Source organism: Cebus imitator, unplaced genomic scaffold, assembly GCF_001604975.1.
Source record: "Cebus imitator isolate Cc_AM_T3 unplaced genomic scaffold, Cebus_imitator-1.0 Scaffold189, whole genome shotgun sequence".
Classification (NCBI taxonomy): domain Eukaryota; kingdom Metazoa; phylum Chordata; class Mammalia; order Primates; family Cebidae; genus Cebus; species Cebus imitator.
This window is the reverse complement of record NW_016107504.1, coordinates 488,854-509,731: the sequence shown is the minus strand read 5'-3', so window position 1 is coordinate 509,731 and position 20,878 is coordinate 488,854. Positions and strand designations below refer to the sequence as shown.

The following is a 20,878-nucleotide window of genomic DNA, read 5'->3' as shown; positions in this document are numbered from 1 at the left end:
TGTGTGTGTGTGTGTGTGTGTGTATGTGTGTGTGTGTGTGTGTGTGTGTGTATTCCAAAAGGAAAGAATAAATAGAAAGCCTTTCTTTAAAAGTTTCTACATATACATTAAAATACACAAAATCTCCCAATTCTAACTTTACAATTCTAAGTTGTAACATAACCAGGAACGTACGACTAGCTACTAATAAAAATAATAATTTTTTAAAAAATGATTCTAATTTGGTATTTAAATCTATTTCTTTACATAATTACAAAATTATATAACTACCAATATAAAAGCTGTTCGTATGCATGCTATCAATAGTACTGTTTGATTCTTCTTTGTGGCTACAAAGTGAGATGTGGGCCATTAGGTACTATGGCCACTATATTTAAATTGTATGTTTAAAACAGATTAAAACACAGACTAAAGCAAGTAGATAGTTTATAACAAGGAATTGAAAACAGTTATATGCTAGATCATCGTCATCATTTAATACTGACTCACTTCCCACAATATGCAAGGCATTCTATATACACTTCTAATGGTTTTATGTTAAGCAACCAGTCTTAAAAGGATTATATCCCTAGATGAAATAAACTTTTTATTGTACAGTTTAATTACCTTTAATATCAATCCTATTATTTTATTTATAGCCTAACACCATTAGAGTTGATAGGTCATACAGCAAGTTCAAGGCTATGGTAAGCAATAGAAACCACTTACTTTCTGATCCCAACAAAAAAGAATAGAAGCTCAGAAAGTTGGTGCTAAGGTAAAGCCAACCCTGACAAGGAACCCGTCCTTTCCAATAACTGCATGAATAATAGGTCACTAACTTCTCCTGCTCTGGTAAACCAAAACATTTTTCAAATTTCAAAAGGGCTTCTCGAAATTTCTCAGGATCATCTTCTTTTGCAAAACAATGTTTTCCCTCTTCAGCAATTAATCCCTAAAGGAGAAAAAATTTTTTCTGAAAATTCATCATCACCTACCAACAAAAATATATTTCATACATTCAAATGGTTGAATACAACTGTACAGTCAGCCCTCCATATCCATGGGTTCCTCATCCGTGGAGTCAACCAACCAGGGATTGAAAATATTTGGGAAAAAAATTCTATAAAGTTCCAAAAAGCAAAACTTAAATTTGCCATGCACTGAGTACTATGCAGAGTCCACTCAAATGTAGTGATGTATATGCATTGTATTAGGAATGAGTAATCTAGAGATGACTTTAGGTATATAGGCGGATGTACATAGGTTATATGCAAATACTATGCCATTTCACATTAAGAGACTTTAACATCTGTGAATTTTGGTATCTACAGTGGGGGCCAGAACCAATCCCCATGGTTACCTAGGGACGACTGTATATATCTATACATGTACATATATCATATGTGTGTACATACATAATTCTTTTAGGACAAAGGCAAGTAGATTTTCTTCAGTTTTGTACTTTGGTTTTCCCTAATGCCTCACAAGGAGCTACTACAAATACAGGTGCTAAATATCTTTCTTTGACTAAACAAAGGGTTTACTCAACTCAAAACTCAAGAGATGTTGAAATTAAAATGTCCCTAAGAGCACTCACAAGGGCACCAAAGACAATGAAAGGGGAAAAAGCTAAATGCAGCTCACGTGAAAATATATAAAATTCTGTAAATAAGATGTCAGTAACTGGTACCTAAAGAATAACCAGTATGTGTTAAGAGAATATTTCAATATCTATCAATCTCCTCCTGTGCTAAAGACTTGACAGTTTTCTTTGGCATATTGATTCTGAAATTCATATGTGTGTTTCTACCAATCCTGAAAGGTGCCAGTGAAAAAATGACCTTCCATGCAAACTTTGATCTTCATATATGAGGGTCACAGACTTTGGTATTCCATCTACAAGATATATCCATGTCACTTACTCTTATTTTTCCTTGTACAAAATTAGTAATATCTTCATTTGAATCAAATACAGATAAGGTCTTCATGATATTTTGTTCCAACCAATCCCAATGCTTGGTTATTTCTTCTCTGTTGGCTCCTGATTAATAACACAAGAAAATAAAACACTCAAGGAAAACCCCACAACACAACTGCTCTTGTTACTTAAAAGTTTAGTTTAAAAAGAAATAAAAATTTCACTTTAAAAAATGATGGTCATAAAGGAATAAAAGGATTACATTTATTCTCTACTTTATCCCTGTATGTGGGCATGAACAGTATTTCTCATTATAAATAGAAATAAAACACTTAATGAAAGCTGAGTAAAGTAAATTCAGCTCATGAGAAAATATATAAAATTCTGAAAATAAGATGCTAGTTACTAGTAGCTAAAGAATAACCAGCATCTTTTAAGAGAATATGTAGAGTACCAGAAAATACATAATGCATAATTCAATCCTTGGTCTCTAAATAATGCAATTAGTACCGTGTCTACAATATGTGTGGCTGAAACCAGCATGTATGTAACAATCCTACACATGCTAAGTAAATGTAGATTTCAACTGTGGCCACTCTACTTGTTTCAGAAGCCATGAAACCTTTGTTCGGAGTCACCCCATTCATCAAAAGACTTAATAAACTTACAGAAATTTCATAAAGGAGGTTAGAAATTCTGTAGCAAGGTTAAACCCATGTGACCTGCTGAATCAGTGTTAGGAGGCTTGCTGAGGGTGAGATGAAATATTATTAGCCCTAGTTGCTTTGGCTTGAATAATATTTCAGTATCTATCAATATCCCCCTATCACTCACATACCTTTAAAGTCTTTTCAGCACTGTGGATTATATGAATTTCAAAAGAAATATGCTGACTTTTTAGTATATTTTTAAATATATAGAGACTTGCATATTAAAAATTTTGTTGACATTGCAAATGGCCTATTTCCTACAATCCAATTAGAATTTTATTCATGTTACTAAGTCACCATACCAAGAATAATAACTTTAATGATCCACAAATAAAAGCCAAGGGGAAATGTTAAGGCCTTAAGTTTGATTCTTTTGGTATAAGGGAGCTTCATTAGTAGGTAACTACTATATTTCTGCATCAGGTTAATTTGGGGAAATAGGTTATATAATCATTTTTTTAAAAAATAATTTTTACTAACAAAAGTTGAGGTTACAGAATTCTTATGAGGTCAGCAGGTATAATGTCATCCTTATTTAGGTTAAATGACATTCAATTTAAGAGAGCCAGGAGAAAAGACCCACTGGCAACTCTAAAAGAAATTTAGGGAGAAATATAAAAAGCAAGCCACACATCCTAAAAAATTATATGCTGTATGTTCACATGTATGAATGTTCCAGAAACTCATGTACTTTTGTTCTTTTTTTTTAAAGTATAATATATCTACTTAAGAACAGAGTGGGAAAAGACAGAAAGGCAGTTTTTCAATAACAAAAGGCTAGAAATCTGGGATTCTAATTTAGACCAACATTATAACGGCATCACAAAAGGAAGTAAGAAACTGTCAATGCAGATTTTTAAAAATTCATTTTGACTTGCTTTATTAGGAAGAATTATTCTAATTCCTTTTCTACACATAATATATAAGTGGAAGCATCTGAACCATCCTGGCATGAATGAATATGTAGCATTAACTGTAAGACATTCCTTTATATTTCAAGGATATGATGCTTTTTCTGAGAAGATGGGTGTGTGAATAAAAAAGATTTAATTTTCCAGGCTTATGCTTCCTTAGGGGACAACTTTTATGTTTTATGCTCACAGATAACTTCAGATTCTTCTCATTTGAGTTATTAGAAATGAAACAATTTATTTCATAGGGAAGTACCCATCTTCCCAGTAGTTGGATAAAGCAGAAGTTAAAGAAAGGAGTCATATAGTAGTAACAGTGAGCAAAATCTGTTCAGAATCAGCCCTGCTAGACCACATGCTTCAGGTACCTCACACCAATGGATTTTTTTAAAAAAACTAATAACCCAGATCCTTTAAAAATAAAAATAGGTCTTAATATTCTCTCAAAGTCAAGATGCACATATAACTTGTTTTTAAATCCCCAAACAACTACAGAGCATAGATAAATATAAATACTCAGCTTTTTAGTACCCTTATTTAATTTTAATTATGTTTTAAAAATCATACTTACCACATGCAATTGACAAGTAAACTTGAGAATCTGGGGTCTGGTGTAGGATGCGAAATGGAGCTACTTTAGCAGTAGAGTCTAAGACTGAATCAAGAGTCCCAACCAGAAGCCCTGTTGTAATAGAATGATGTTGAAATAAGGACTTTACAAGAGATAAATCAAATCACTTCATATAACAAACTAATAAATTTATTTTAAAATATTCTAGCCTAAAGAGTCCTTATGGAGATTTTTCTTAAAGGAAAAATGTATTTGGGATAAAGAGATTACAGTATGCCAATGTGAGTAATATCTGAGAAAATTATCTTTTCAATAAAAGTTACATCAGCTTCAATTGTCCAAGTCTCAAAACACATCTGCAGAACTTATATATCTCGTTCATAAGGTTGTATATATAATAGATAAGAATGTAGGATCTAGTGCTATAGACTACTAGGTTTAAATTCTGGCTCTGTCACTTGCTTGTGTCAACTTGAGCAAGTTAAAGTACTTACCCTTTCTGTATCCTCATTTGCAACATAAGGTTAAAACAGAGCCTAATATAAAGGGCTGTTACAAAGAATAAATGAGTTGTTACATTTAACACACTTAAAACAATGGTTAGCTACAATATAACACCCAATATTAATTAATAATATTATAATTTAAGAAAATCTTAGATATTTAAACAAGATAAAACCTTGATTAAATAAAATGCTTCTGTAGAGGGATTTTCTTTTCAACAATTCTTAATTCCTCAATTAGGAATTCAAGGCTCTTGATCAATTAGTTTCAGTTTAATCATCTAATTATATTTCCTACTATTTCCTAGAACAAAGTTCACTGTTTTCTTAAACAATCAGCTAATTTTTCCCATAGGGTCTTTGCTAAGCAATTATCATTTTACCTAGAAATACTAATGAAAAAAAGAAATGCTAATGAAAGTTTTCTAGCCCAATCCAGCTAATCTGAATTCTACATTTTCTTCCAGACCCGCTTCCCCTATGAAATTCCCACTGGCAATTGCAAGCAATAATACTTTCCCTTTTCTCTGAATATTCATAGCACTTAAAGTCTATACAGGTTGAGTATCCCTTATATGAAATGCTTGGTACCAGAAGTGTTTCGGATTTCAGATTTTTTCAGCTTTTGAATTAAGTGCATATGCATACTGAGATACCTGGGGGATGGAACCCTGGTTTGAACACGAAACATATTTGTTTCACATATACCTTATATATATAGTATGAAGATAATTTTATACAATATTTTAAATAATTTTATGCATGAAACAAAGTTATGACTGCATTTTGACTGCAACCTGTCACAAGAGGTTAGGTGTGGAAATTTCTCATTTGTGGCATCGTGTCAGCAATCAATGTTTCGGAGTTCAGAATATTTCAGATTTTTCATTTTCAGATTAATGATGTTCAACTCGTACTACACAACCTAGCATATATTAGCCTGGTTTTTATAACTACTTTCTAAGAGTTTCATGTACACAAATTTTGTCTCCTTATCTAGATTATTTGTCCTCTGAGGTCAACAACCATGTCTTCTATCTCTGTGTTTATATCCATAACTTTCAACATACTGCTGGGAACAATAAGGATATAGTTTGTTGATCTCATGATTAACTATATCAATGGGATGGCTGGAATATATAAATTGACCTTTCTTTTCTGGAAGCTCTGATTGGTTGACTGTTGGTTTTGCTTTATGAGGCATTTCCCTCTAATTTAGCATGCAGATTTTTAAGAAAAATTTAAATCAATTATAAATCAGGCTTTTCGCTCTCTTCCCATCTTTACCCACTTAAAAAGAGTTAAGATTTTAAGCAAGATTTGAATGAGAATATAGATAGATTGGCAGATGTGAGATTAGGAAGTTATATGTATGGAAGGAGTAAATTAGAAGAGTAGGAGATAAGACAAAGACATAAAGAGCTGAAAGGAAAGGGTAGGAGAGTAGATATAGAAATTGATAAAAAGTAAAAACCAGGGTCACAAATGCAGCATAGTATCAATTAGCAATTTGTTAGAGGATTTTGATAGTGAGGGCAAAGTTCAAGAAAGATTTTGGCAATGGCAATATGTGCAGATTACAGAGATAAGAAGTTATCTAATATGAATAAAAAGTTAGGATATGAATTGAAGTTTTTAAAAAATAGAAATGAAAAACCTGACAAATATTATGAAATAGGACATACTGGGGGAAAGAGAATGGGAATGAGGACAAGAGAAACAGGAAATAATTTTACTTCAACTAATGAGGGAATTACTGATGGGTTTGGAGATAAAAGGAAAAATAATTCTATCACTTTTAGCACTGAAATAGTGACTATGAGAATGTTTTCAATTTGAAGACAGGAATGTGGAAATACTCAAAAAAAAAAAAAAAAGGATAAAAGAGTAGTAGCAACAGACAACCAAAAGAGCTCTCTCTCTCAGAATTATGTACATAAATGTGTGTGAATATAAATAAATATCATAACTTGTCAAATTTGTTAAAATAAGGGAATTATAATTTCAAACGAAGGCATTCTATTGAATACAGGACAGCTTTAGCAGGCAATAGATAAAGAAAAAAGAACTATCTTTTTGAAGATATTGTTTAAAGATTAACAGTGGCTATGTGGATGTGAGAGGAGTAGTCAAAATCACTGACAACAAAGGTCACTTTTTGGCATCAGAAATGTTCACAAGATTATAAGTGCCTTGCACTATGTAGAAAGGAAATTGCTCAGTTTTTTCTAAGTGTGAAATCAGGCAATTAGTATAAAGCTATGCAACAAATAATTTGGAAGCTAGTGGTAAACTACATTTGTAGTCACTTGGGGAACTCTTCCAGCTCATTAAGCTGTAATCATCATCAAGTCCCTGCAAGTCATTCAGAAATTAATATGTACCAATTTCTGGGTTCTAAATACTCCCTCCTGGAGTATTTTAAAGTAAATTCTAGACATTGTGTCATTTCATCCATAAATAATTCAGTATCTTTTAGTTTATTTTAAAAGGTCCTCAGAGGCCGGGCTTGGTGGCTCATGCCTTGTAATCCCAGCACTTTGGGAGGACAAGGCGGGTGGATCACCTGAGGCCAGGAGTTCAAGGCCAGCGTGACCAATATGGTGAAGTCCTGTCTCTACTAAAACTACAAAAATTAGCCAGGCGTGGTGGCATACAGGATTAGGTCCCTGTAATCCTGGCTATGCAGGAAGCTGAAGTAGGCTTGAACTGGGAGGCGGAGGTTGCAGCGAGCTGAGATCATGCCACTGCACTCCTCCCTGGGCAACAGAGCGAGACTCCGTCTCAAAAACAAAATAAAAATAAAAATAAAAATAAAAATAAAATGTCTTCAGTTGAATCTAACATGCAGCCAGTATTGAGAACACTGATCTATGGTATTAATTGTCCCTTCCAATTTTTAGACAGCTGCAAATTTGATAAACATTTCTTTTTTGTATTAGGTCAATGGTAATGATAAATAGGGAGGGCAATGGGCTGAGTGCTAGAGGAAAGACCATTAAAACAGCCACAGCTTGAAAATAGTACTCATTATCAATGTGCTAGTTTAGTACACAAACTAAAGTGTCCTTAAGTTTGACAAATGGCTCTTTCTGTTTGTAAACTGGATTGAGGGCACTGTGTAAGGGCACACTGCTCTAGCTGCAGAAGAGTCATGTAATGAACTTCCAAACCAGATTTATTTCCATTCTAAGTATAATTACAAACAAGATTTATTTCCATTCTAAGTAAAATGTTCAATTATAAATTTTGTCCATGGCAATGATTGCTGGAACCTTCCAGCAGATTCTGTATCTTGTCATGAGTTGTCACGCATACAAAGTCAAACAAGTACACCTTTACTGAACTTTTTATAATCTCAGCTTCATTAAATGTTAATGAACAAACTAAGTAGTAAACTGCCAATACACTTACCAGGAAATACATTCAAATAAGAGAAAGTAGTGTGCTCAATAAAGGCTGTGGATTTTCCTGATTCTATTAGTTTCCTACCAGATCTAAGTCCTTAAAATGAGACTAAGAATGCTTATTTTGGAATAATTCAATAGCCACAGCTGGCATTTTGAAAGCTGCCAACTTTATACTAAGAGCTTTGGAAAACAGTTAATAAAAATAATTCTTTTGTACTGTTTTCCCTCTCCCTGTATTCTTTTAAAGACACTTACTTGAAAACTGGATATATGAAAGCATTCATTTCCTTCCCTAACTGAAATCATTTTTCCATTAAAGGATTTAGAATTTTTTTAGGGATATCATAAGCAACAGATTACAATGTCTTGTGGGAAAAAATAAATGAATTATTAATCGAACCCAGTTATATTTCTAAATATTGAAACACAGGAAAATATGAGAATTGGTACTATATTTACAGCCACTTCTTACTCTTCAAGACTTACGCACCAATGGACAAAAAGAGTAACCCTCAGAAAAGCAAAGAAATTGCAACATCTGAATTTCTAAGTACAAAACAGTAAGCAAGTATGACAGCAAATGAATAAACTCATATACCGTGTAGTATTTTTAAACATTATTTAGAAGAACTAAACCAGGCACATCATTTTGGTTAGTTTAAAACAAGAGGGCAACTACTATTATTATAATAGTCAGAAAATGTGTTTACACCTTGTTTTATTTATTTACTTATTTATTTAGAGGCAAGGTCTCACTCTGTCGCCCTGCCTGAAGTGTAGTGGCGCAATCTCAGCTCACTGCAGTTTGCACATCCCTGGCTCAAACAATCTCCCACTCACCCTAGCCTTCTGTGTAGCTGAGACTACAGGGCCACACCACCACATCCAGCTAATTTTGTTTATTTTTTTGTAGACACAACATCTTACTATGTGGTCAAGGCTGGTTTCCAACTCCTGGGCTCAAGCAATTCCCCTGCCTTGGCCTCCCAAAGGGCTGAGACTACAGGCATGGGTCACTGTGCCCGGCCCTATACCTTGTTTTCAAACTTCGCTTCTTTATAGTGTAGTAAGGGAGGGGGAAAGGGGCAAATCATACCGTGTATTCCTCTCTCTCTCTGGAACATTTTGTTCTCTGAAATCAAGTAAAAAATTACCTTTAAATATCTCTTTGCATAAGAAAGGGCAGCCTTGCAGATTTTGAGAAATAAAGCATGGCCAATGTCATCACTTTTCAGTCTTTTTTTTTTTCATTAGAATGAAATCTACTTGATAGCAAATATTAGTTTTTTGCTTAGATATGCAGTCAATAATCTTTCCACTGCTACGAAAAATAAAAGGGGGAGGTAACACTAATCATCCTTCATTTTCAAAATCTCCTACAATGTTGCCCTTTCTCATTCTGAGATCTTTAAAGGTAATTTGTTACTTGATTTCACAGGGACCAAGATGATCCAGGGAGGGAGGGGAGCACACAATGTGATCTGCCCTCTCTAGGGGTTGCCCTATGTGATCTTCTTTTCAATACACCAAAATGTTCATTTATTTGGCTTATAATTTGAAACACTTCTAGTGGATATCTGATAGATTACTGACAATTTGCCTAATTTTATCATACTTAATTGTTCTGGCTCACAGCAGGATGGAATATCTTGTGGAATTTTTGTTATACATGGGATCTTTTATGTCCACTGAAAGAGCAGTGGACACAAAAAACAAAGGTTTAATTCTTATGTCCCTTTAATTCTCTATCTCTGGTTTTCCTCTGGTATAGATTAAGATATTGCTTTTCCTAGTTGCTAAGTGCATCATATATTGAGTTTCATATTTTCAACTCCACGTAAATGAATCTAGAATATTTACTGTGTTCCCAACAACTGTTATTTTTTGCTTTTGCACTATCACATTATTCCTCCCACTTAGAATGCCGCCCCGCCTCCCCACCGCCACTTCTACCAAACCACCTCCCAGATATTGTTAGTACTCATAGATGGATGATTTAATTCAAAGCAACCCAAACTGGTTTTTGGCAAGAGACTTCACAGATGACATGCTGGAACTTTGCCACCAGTACACCACCTATTATTAATCACTGCTTTTAGGAAATCTTTGTATCTTTAACAGGATTTTGGATAAGCATACTTTACAAGGCAGCTGGCCTTGGAAAATTGCTTTGGGGGTTTCCCTGCATTTTGGAGATTTACAAGCCAACAGAACAAGGCTGCTATTATTATTGACTATACTAGCAAAAGTATTTGTTTGCTTACTTATCAACTGTCTGACCCATCACATTATAAACTCTGTAAAGGTTGGAACTATTCCTGTCTTTTTTTGTTTTTTGAGATGAGTCTCACTCTTGTCACCCAGGCTGGAGTGCAGTGGTGTGACGTCGGCTCACTACAACCTCCGCCTCATGGGTTCAAGCAATTCTCTTGCCTCAGCCTCCTGAGTAGCTGGGACTACAGGTGCGTGCCAAGACACCCAGCTAAGTTTTGTATTTTTAGTAAACATGGGGTTTCACCATGTTGGCCAGGCTGGTCTCAAACCCCTGGCCTCAGGTGATCTGCCCGTCTCAGCCTCCCAAAGTGCTGGGATTACAGACGTGAGCCACCACACCTGGCTGGAACTATTCCTGTCTTATTCACCACTGTATACTCAACACCCAGGACAAGGGCCAGCTACCACCCTATTTTTCTGCTTCCCTTCACAGAAAAACTCCTAGAAAAAATTGTATGTATTCACTCTGTTCCCAAGTATCTGTTTGGTTCATATACTCTAATACTACAAGTCTCTGCTCATAGCTCACCCTAAGAGGCCTTCCCAGATCAATTTCTCTAATATACCAACTCCCTCCCCTCTCTATCATGATACCTTACTTTATTTTTCTTCATATTGCTTATCACCACCAGTCATATCATATATTATTTGTTTATTTGCCTCCCCCAACTGGAGTATTAGCCCCACGAGAGTAGAACTTTGTTTTTTTCATTGCTTTATCTCCAGCACTTAAAACAGTAAATGGTTTTTAAAAGGCACTCAGTAAATATCTGTTGAATGAAAGTATTGCATATCATTACATTTAGGATTTACTCTTAACTTTTGTGCTCAGATAGCAGTAGCAATATGTGGAAAACTGGGCAAACATTCTAACATAAAGCAATATAAAATCTGTCATAGCTCTACAGCAATGTGGCAAACATTATGCCTTTTATTTTTAAAAATATTTTTAAATCTCACTGTGTTGTCCAGGCTGGCCTCGAACTCCTGGCTCAAGCAATCCTCCCACCCCAGCTTCCTAAGTAGCTGGAACTACAGGTGTGCACCACCGCACCTGGCTGCTTTTTATTTTTATTTTTAGCTTACCTTATAGCCATAAGCCTTCCACAACTGTTCACAAACAGCATGAGTTTTCACCATTTGAATAATTATTTCTTTTCAAGTATTGTTTTGAAAAATATTACTAAGGTAACCAAAGTTATATATATTCTTTATCACCACTCAGTAAGACAAGTGATGCTGATATCTTGTGGAAGTACTGTTTGAACACTTCTAGATTTTGGGTGATGACAGGTCAAAAGGAAATGATATCATGATAAGTTATTCTAATTCTTGTGCATTACTCTGATTATAAACCATAAATGCATAATCACTATAATACTCAAATTCTTCAATTATTAACTATCAGTGTTTTGCTTTTGTAGGGATATCATTGCATATCAGATATAATCTATGTTAGCACTCCAAATCAATTTCTATATATGACATGGGGAAAGTAATTACTAGGGAAAATGGCATAAATATATAGCCCCTTTGGTCTTCAGGCCCAGAAAACGGCATTTTAATGTCTTTCTCCTTCATTAATAAATAAATGTCAAGTATTTGTATAGTTGCTCACAAGTTTCAAAACTCATTTGACCTACATAAAAATGCTATGAGGTAGAGAAGACAACCTTTATCCCCATTTTATGGATGAAGAAACTAAGCCTTTATAAAATAATTATAGCTGAATAGAAACATAAAACTATCAAAAAATCAAGGAAGATAAAAGAAGCAGGGTTAATGGGCAAGTGGAATAACTGAACTTGGTGGTAAATTCATATATTTGTGAATGTTGGCTTGTAGTTGGTTTATTTATTGATTACTATTATTATTTGAGATGGAGTTTCCCTGTGTTATCCAGGCTGGAGTGCAGCGGTGTGATCTCTACTCAGTGCAGCCTCCACCTCTTGGCTTCAAATGATTCTCCTGTCTCAGCCTCACCAGTGCCTGAGACTACAGGCACCCACCACCATGCTGGGCTAATTTTTGTATTTGTAGTAGAGATGGGGTTTCAACGTGTTGGCCTGGCTGGTCTCAAGCTCCTGACCTCAAGTGATCTGCCCATCTCGGCCTCCCAAAGTGCTGGGATTACAGGTGTGAGCCACTGTGACCAGCTTGGTTTGTTTATTTATTTATTTATTTATTTATTTATTTATTTATCCATCCATCCATCCATCCATCCATCCATCCCATAGGGCAATACCTAGGGAGGACAAATCACACTGTATTCCTCTTCCCAATCACACTGTATTCTTTTCCCTCCCTGGAACATTTTGCTCTCTGAAATAAAGTAAAAAAATTACCTTTAAAGATCTCTTTGAATAAGAAAGGGCAACCTTGTAGGAGATTTTGAGAAATAAAGGATGGTCAATGTCATGCCTTTTCAGTCTTTTTTTTTTTCATTAGAATGAAATCTACTTGATAGCAAATATTAGTTTTCCACTTACGTATACAGTCAATAATCTTTCCACCATTAAAAAAAAAGGTGGGTGGTAACACTGATCATCCTTCATTACTCAAAACCTCCTACAAAGTTGTTCTTTCTTATTCAGAGATCTTTAAAAGTAATTTTTAACTTGATTTCACAGGGACCAAGATGTTCCATAGAGGGAAAGGAGCACATAGTGTGATCTGCCGTCTCTAGGGGTTGCCCTATGGGATTTTCTTTTTAATAAGCCAAAATGTTAACTTACTAATTGTGTGTGTGTGTGTGTGTGTGTGTGTGTGTGTGTGGTGTGTATATGGGGGGGTAGATCTTTCCTTACCTAAAATGAGATGCCATGCTTACCATTTGGGCACCCTCATCTCAGTAGAGTGTTACTTAGAAGGCCAAAATTTTTTTATCAGATGCCTCCTTTGTAAGCATGAAATGCAGGGATATTTTGTTAATAAATATCTCATGTGAACATTTTCAGCGTTGGACTCTTTGAGTCTGGGGTGGGGAAATAGGAGAGAGCTTTGTATTTTCAAGGGATGGTCATTAAGAGGTTTTTAAAAGCCTACCTTATTGTTTATTATGTATGTGTTTATGACAAATTGTTTACACAGTGATTTGCAGAGTCCATATAAATATTATAAAATAAAAAGCTTATTTCAAATATTATCATATTCTAGTTTTTACAGATGATTTAATTTCAAAGTAATGGTACCAAGATGAAAAAGGAACTAAGAAACAGAATGTCTAAAAATCCTCCCTTTTAATAAGTTTTATTTCCTAGCTTTGTTCTATACCACACAAAAAAGATCTGCTGAGGGAGCATATCAATCTAACACCCAAGAACCTGCATACACTATTCAGATATGAAAAATTCAAAGGTAAAATACTCTAAAAACTACATAAATGAAGGCTTCCTGATTGGCGGATCTTCCTAAATCCCATATTCTAGAGTACTAAGTAGAATGTAGCCCCATAGCTCCACTCATGTAGTAGTTCCCATCTGCCAAGCAAAGCAAATTGATTTGTGCTTAATAAGACAAATATGCATAAATTAGTTTTAACTCTATAAAACCAGGTGCTAAACGTAGGTACCATAGAAAAATCATTATTAGCTAGGAGAAGCAGGGATAACATAAGGGGGACCATAAAATCCAGAAGGGTGGATTATTCTCTAAATGAAGGAAAATCACTTTACCTATAAAACAGCCTCTGTATAACAAAAATTTCCACAAGATAGTCCATCCTGCCGTGAGCCAGAAAAATTAAGTAAGATAAAGTTTGGCAGATGGTCAGTAATTTATCAGATATCCACTAGAAGTGTTTCAAAAATTTAGAAGGGGTACCTCAGAATTCTAACTTCCAAACTCATCTCTTGTTTTAATAATCCTAGGGTTCTCTGTGGCTGCTATTCCATTATTAGAAAAAAAATGGAGTTAATTAACTTTATCAAGTCCACACTTAAAGTCATTACATTGCTGGTGATTACCACCAATTATCACATGGCAAAGAAATGAAATCTTAAAGTATAACCATTAACATTTCTATACGATCATTATCATTTCTTCATTAAACAAAATGCATAAACTAATATTTTAAAGGGATAGCACATAACACTGGATTTTAGCAAATAAAATGGACAAAGGCAAGCTTATGCTGGCATACACTCAAGCTCCTGTGAGAGCTAATCCAAATGAGGATTTGTGGTAAAGCACAGCAAAGCTTTTGGCTTTATGATTTTAAGTAAGAATACAGTAATTGAGCAGCTAGGACAATCAGCACACACTTTCACTCTGGACTAAAAAGAATCAAGCAAACCCTAAACACACCTCTTTGTTCCTTTCTGATCCATTTTGTTTTAATTTACATGGAATTACAGTGGTAGCTCTCAAGCGGTAATTTCAAGCATTTTGTCAATACCACAGGTAAAATAATCATGGAATGATATAAACTGACCACTAAATGAATTGGGATATCACTAGTTGCAACATGTATGTGTGGTAGAAATCTTAGTTTATTTTTTCAGACAAATTCCTCTTATTCTAGAGATATGGGGACTAGTAAGTGGAGTGGGTAGGATAGAGGTAAACTAGTGCAGTTTGTCCATGCTTTAAGAAGAAAGCATGTCAAGCTGGATAAGGTGGCTCATGCTTCTAAGTCCAATCCCAGCCCTTTGGGAGACCAAGGTGGGAGGATCTTAAGGCCAGGAGTTCAAGACCATGCCTGGGCAACACAGCCTGTATCTCAAAAAAATAAAAATAAAAATAAACAAATTAGCCAGACTTAGTGGCTTGTACCTGAAGTCCCAGCTACTCTAGAGGCTGAGGTGGGAGGATTACTTGAGCCCAGGAGTTCCAGGCTACTGTGATCTATAATCACATCACTATTGCTGCCCTCCAGCCTGGGCAACAGAGAGACCCTGTCTCTAAAAAAAGAAAAAAAAAAAGGCCGGGGGAGACGGTGGCTCAAGCCTGTAATCGCAGCACTTTGGGAGGCTGAGGCGGGTGGAACACGAGGTCAAGAGATCGAGACCATCCTGGCCAACATGGTGAAACCCCATCTCTACTAAAAATACAAAAACAATTAGCTGGGCGTGGTGGTCTGCGCCTGTAATCCCAGCTACCCGGGAGGCTGAGGCAGGAGAATTGCTTGAACCCCGGGAGGCGGAGGTTGCAGTGAGCTGAGATCACACTATTGCACTCCAGCCTGGCGCCTGGCGAAAGAGTGAGACTCTGTCTCAAAANAAAAAAAAAAAAAAAAAAAAGAAAGAGAAAGAAAGGATGTCAAATGAAAAATTAAACACAGAAAACAAGGAGTGATTGTTTAAAGGAAACTTGCAACAAGTTAAGAACCATGTAATACTACAATATGGTAATTTGATTTTCAAGAATTTGATTTACCTACTTATTTTAGAGGAACACAGTTTTCTTATGAGGAACGAAAATAAATTATAAGACTATTCCTGAGGCTGTAACACAGGACTATAAAATCTATTTTATTTTATTTTTTGAGACAGAGTCTCCCTCTGTTTCCCAGGCTGGAGTGCAGTGGCCCTGCTATGGCTTATTGTAGGCTTGACCTCCCAGGCTCAAGCCATCCTCCCACTTCAGTGTCTTGAGTAGCTGGGGCCACATGGCTGACTAATTTTTGTATTCTTTGTAGAGACAGAGTTTCACCATGTTGTCCAGGCTGGTCTTGAACTCCTGGTCTTAAGCGATCCACCTGTCTCAGCCTACCAAAGTGCTGGAATTACAGGCCTAAACCACTGTGCCTGGCCTGAAATCTATTTTAAATATATCCTGACCTATTGTGAATGGACTCAAGTGGATAATTTATGTCACTGGGTAATTATGAACACTGATTCTAAAATTTTGATCTAGAAAATATCTGCATCTATTAAATGGAAGGACTCTTCTGCAAAATAGCATTAGTAATTTTTAAAAATTAGAAAATGATAAAATGTCAAATTTAACAGGACAATTTTTGTTGCCATATTTTCAAAAGACTCTTTTTAGAAACTGGATAAGATTAATAGGTCTAGCAAAATTTTTTAAAATGTCCCGTAGAACCTCAGAATTCTCTGCACCCTGGGAGTATCTTGAAAATGAAATAACAGCATGCATTTATCACCATCTTAATGACATACATTGATTTGGCACTATTATCTTTCGTTTTATCCTCTGAACTCTGTGAGGCAGGCACCATTTTCCAAGAGAGAAAAAGCAAGGTCATCTCCTCCATGAATTATAACTTCACTGGTTTACTAGTTGGTCTTCTTTTCCCCTTAGCCCATCCCATCCTTCTTTTCCAGGTTATAAGCACTGCAAAGCCAAGGAACTGAATCTTGTGAACCTTGTGGCACACAGTAGGTGCTTAAGGTTTAGTAAATGAAAGAATTTGAGGAATGTCATCCAACAAGTAAGAGAGTAGGATGGGGCTAAAATGCTGGTTTTCGGGACTCTTCCCTCTTTCCATTACATCACGCTGTGTGGTACAGCACTTCAAGGTTACAATACCAAATTAGAAATTGATTAGAAAAAGAGCTCTTGTTTTCCCGACGTCCAACACTTTAAATGTCCCTACCCAAGATGAGTGGTCTCAAAATAACATTCTTTGGAACTTTTAAACACTTGGCCAAAAACCAGTTTTTATGAATTGGGGACAGGGTGGGTTGGACAGGAAGAGTTAAACTCTTACCATCTGCCTTGCAATCACAGCTTTGAATGAAGGGGCAGCACCAGTCACTCAAGAGATTAATTTATTACCACGTTGTTAACAGCCTTTGAGAGGAGAGCCCAAAGATTGCAAACTTGGAGACAAAGTCAAAGATGCTAAACTGGGAGAGATGAGCAATTCTGAGCCTATCCCTCCACCTCCCCTGTCTCCAGTTCTCCCTCCTCCCTAATCTCTTTTTTGAAGTCTATTTCTCAGGATGTGATTGGGGCGGCTCCCTTTCTCCTCACCATCCCCTCATCCCCACTCCACCCCATCCCCCACACACTTAAAGTCCCCAGGGTGCTGATAATCGGTATGGGTTTTGTAAAAAAAGTTAAGTTCACAACTTCGAACTGGCCCCTGTCACCAGCCTAAATGCGACCTGTCTAGGTCTAACACTCGTCATCACTCCCCATCCCCCCATGGGAAGCGACAAGGCAGATACCCGTTTCTTCCTTGGCCTCAGAGAGAACAGCACTCCTCCATTCCCCTTGTCCCAACTAAAGAGCAACTCGTTGTCCAGTGAGACATTCTCAGGACTTGGAGATAGTGGCGGAAAAGTGGTGTCGGGAGAAGAAACCTAGTCCTTCCGCCCACGGTTTAGGATCGAGAAACGGGTAGCGACGAGTAACTGTTCTCCTCACCACCTTTTAAGTAACAGCGAACACAGCCCAGAGGCAGGTAGGGGTGGCCACAGCTTACCTGTGAGCCCCCCTCCGCCTTCCTCCCAGTAGCCCCGACGCCGCTGCAGCACGAAGTAGTCGTTGGACCTTTCCATCAGCCACAGCTTCAGCGCATTTTTCAGAAGCACTTCCTCAGGCTTCAGCCACATCGCGAACTTTGTGACCCCCGGGAGGAGCGACCTAGATGTCCTCCTCACCTCACCCTCAACCTGTCTCTTTCCCTCTATTTCTCCTCCCACCAAATCTTCCTCAGGCGACAGCAGCCCGGGTTCAGGTTTTCCACACTTCCCCCAACCCTCCCTTCTCTCCCACGTAGGCAGAGAGATTGCCAATTCCCTCCTACAGCGCTACCGCCAGACTGGGAAATAGTCCCGCTTCTTTACCTCTTGGGAGTTGTAGTTTCCTACACGCTTTTCTTTGCTCACTCAACTGGAACATGGGACTACGCTTCCCACAATACACTGGGGTGAGAATGGGTGGGGACGCTTTCAAAGCGGGTCCCCGCCAACAGTTAAGTGTGTTTTGCCTATCTGAAGTTTAAAGCGGTTTTTGGTTCAAAATAAGTGAGTTCCAGGTGTAAAGGTGTTGCTTCTCTTTATCGTTTTACAGCTGAAGGCATTAAACTGTAGAAAACAAAGTTCCTGGACTTTTGAAATATCAGCTCACTCCAGGAAGCAGCAGTAGCAACAACTAACATTTAATCTCTCAGAATAAACTCAGGTGATCTCATGTAATTCTCACAGCAGTATTGCCACGTAGATATTCGTCTCGCTTTGCACATTAATAAAGGAAAGTGCTGACGGGGGAAGTGACTTAGCCAAGGTCACACAGTCAGTGATCGATTCCTTCTCTAAATCTAAAATTCATGCCTAGATTAAGCTCTTTTTGGTTGTATAGGAAGAATATAAAATCTCCAGAAGTCACGCATTTTCTTCACTCGGTGCACCCCTTCCTTCCTTCACTGTGGCCCCTATCTGTTTATTAAACTACTGTAATGAACCACAGAAAATCTCTTGTCCAACTTCCTATTTTGGAATCTAAACAATGTATGAGCATTTTTTTTTCTTTCTCAAACTCTTAAGAAAAAATACTCCCTTTGAGGACCACCTTTACCTCTTTGTATCTTGGCAATGATGCCCAGCGGTTTGAACACTAAGGTGAATGAGGTCAGTAATTTGCATGATATCCCTGTGAGGAAATAATATTTGAGCGATTTTTTAAAAATGTATTGCAGTAACTAAGTCCACCGGAATTAAATAGTGCACTAAGAATGAAGACAAGTTTAGAGGGAAGCAGGAGTTGGGAGGCAATGTATAAGCAAGGGGCTCTTGGTGAGCTGTTTTGATAATAAAGCCTCAAAGCCATGTGGATTAAAAAAAAATGTGATGGGGCACGTGCAGATGCCAAGCCAAGGAAATCTGCCCTGGAGGAGCGTCTCTGGGATAACCTTCCAAGATGTGAGCCATCTCCAGTGAGGCAGGCGCGTGCTCCAAACAGGGATTTTTCTTGTGAATGAGAAAAGGAGCAATCTGGGGTTCTCTTCTACTAAATGGCAGTAAGTAGTCCCAAGGCAGCTATCTGGACAGTTTGGAAAGAGACAATCCTTTTAGAGTCCAGACTGCAATGTGTCTTTGGGAAAACCCATCACAATTTGAATGTGTACTAAGGGAGATAATTTTTTCTTCTCTTCCTGGAGAATGATCAGTAAATGTAGCAAATGTTGAGAGATGTCTTCCTTTCTTTTTACCTTTCCTTCCCCCTTTACTTCCTTCCCCATCAAACCACATTCTTTTCCAATACTCTTAAAGGTGACAGTTGTGGCAAAGGAGATGCTGAACTGGATGGCTTTTCTACCTGTTTACTCTGCAACTTCATCCAGGTATACCCATATGCTCCCTGTTAAAGGATCAGGCCCACTTCTGGCTTACAGCAGAGCATTTAGAGAGCTCCTGCTTTAGTAAATAAGCATTTCACTGACTATGTAAACATTTTTTTTCCTAATTAAATTACTTAGGTGATCTAATTTTTTTGGCTCTATCATAAACAATTTATTTCACACCCTTGCAAATAAAAGTATTTTCCTAGAAGCACCTTAAAAAACAGAGTGGGTCACTCTATTCTGTGTCAATATAAATTGCTTGGGGAAAGAGGACTGGGATTGCACACTGTCTGCATTGCTGGTGCTGTACTGGTGCTGTATATGTGTTATGCCATTTAATTTTCATTAATAAGCTTGCACACTTTCAAATGCTTACTTTATGGATGAAGGAAAGGAGACTCAGAGAAGTTAAATAACTTGCTTAAGATCATATAGCTAAATAAATGGCAAAGCTGGAATCTGAACCTAGATTTGTCTGATTACAAACGATGACACGATACTGCCTATGCATATGGTCCATAATTACCTCAAATACAACATGTTCAAAGCCAAACTTATTTTTCCAATATTCTTCCTGGTTAATGTTTCTCCTACTAGGTTTCCTAGTTCAAAGCACCTCTGTTTACCAAGACACTGAAGGTAAGAACTTGGTCGGTCGATCTCTCTCTCTCTCTCTCTCTCTCTCTCCTACTTCTTTTTCAAAAGTACTTTCTATCTTCCTATGATGGCTTTAGATCAGCCTCACAACACTTTCCTCCCATATGGTAATATAGCTTCCCAACTCATCTGTCTGCTTCCACTCTTGTTTTCTGATTTATACAAGCCACATATTAACAGATCCAATAATATACCATGAAGAGATAAATTCATTTTTCTGAAGGTCAGTATTCCAGCTGACTCAGCCTTCTAAGAGCCTCAAACATCTATAAGAAAAGGTATTTGGAAACCCTAAATAGCAATTCCAAAACCTGTGCTATGGAAAGACTGAGGCTGTCACTCAGGATTTTACTGGCTTTTCTGAAAGGAATGTCACTAGCTTAGCTTATACTTTTTTACTGTCTGCAGCTAGCTTAGAAGCAGTATAATTCAAAACAGACAGACTACTGCTAGATGAGAGCCATTTAAAGCTTTGCTACTGAAAGTGTGGACCCCAGACCAGCAATGTTTGCATTACCCTGGAACTTGCTAGAAATTCAGAATCTCATACTTCCTTCTACACCTGCTGAATTGGAATGTGCATTTTAACAAGATCCCCAGGTAACTTGTAGGCGCATTAAAGCTTTAGGTGCACTGATTTAAAGCAAATTAGATATTTGAAAATCAAACTCTACAACGAATTGGGGATA

At 37.0% G+C, this 20,878-nt stretch overlaps 1 protein-coding gene across 1 annotated transcript in view; it reads right to left on the bottom strand.

Annotated features, from left to right (window-relative positions):
• TBC1D8B (TBC1 domain family member 8B) overlaps nt 1-17,961 on the bottom strand; it is a 64,393-nt gene extending 46,432 nt beyond the window's left edge. The window contains exons 1-4 of the mRNA XM_017546434.2: nt 17,673-17,961; nt 4,093-4,203; nt 1,905-2,023; nt 709-934 (exon numbers count right to left, since the gene is read on the bottom strand). Of these exons, the coding sequence (XP_017401923.1) occupies nt 709-934; nt 1,905-2,023; nt 4,093-4,203; nt 17,673-17,802 (586 nt within the window). The 5' untranslated portion in view covers nt 17,803-17,961. The remainder of the gene's footprint in view (nt 1-708; nt 935-1,904; nt 2,024-4,092; nt 4,204-17,672) is intronic.
• Between the last annotated feature and the right edge of the window lie 2,917 nt (nt 17,962-20,878).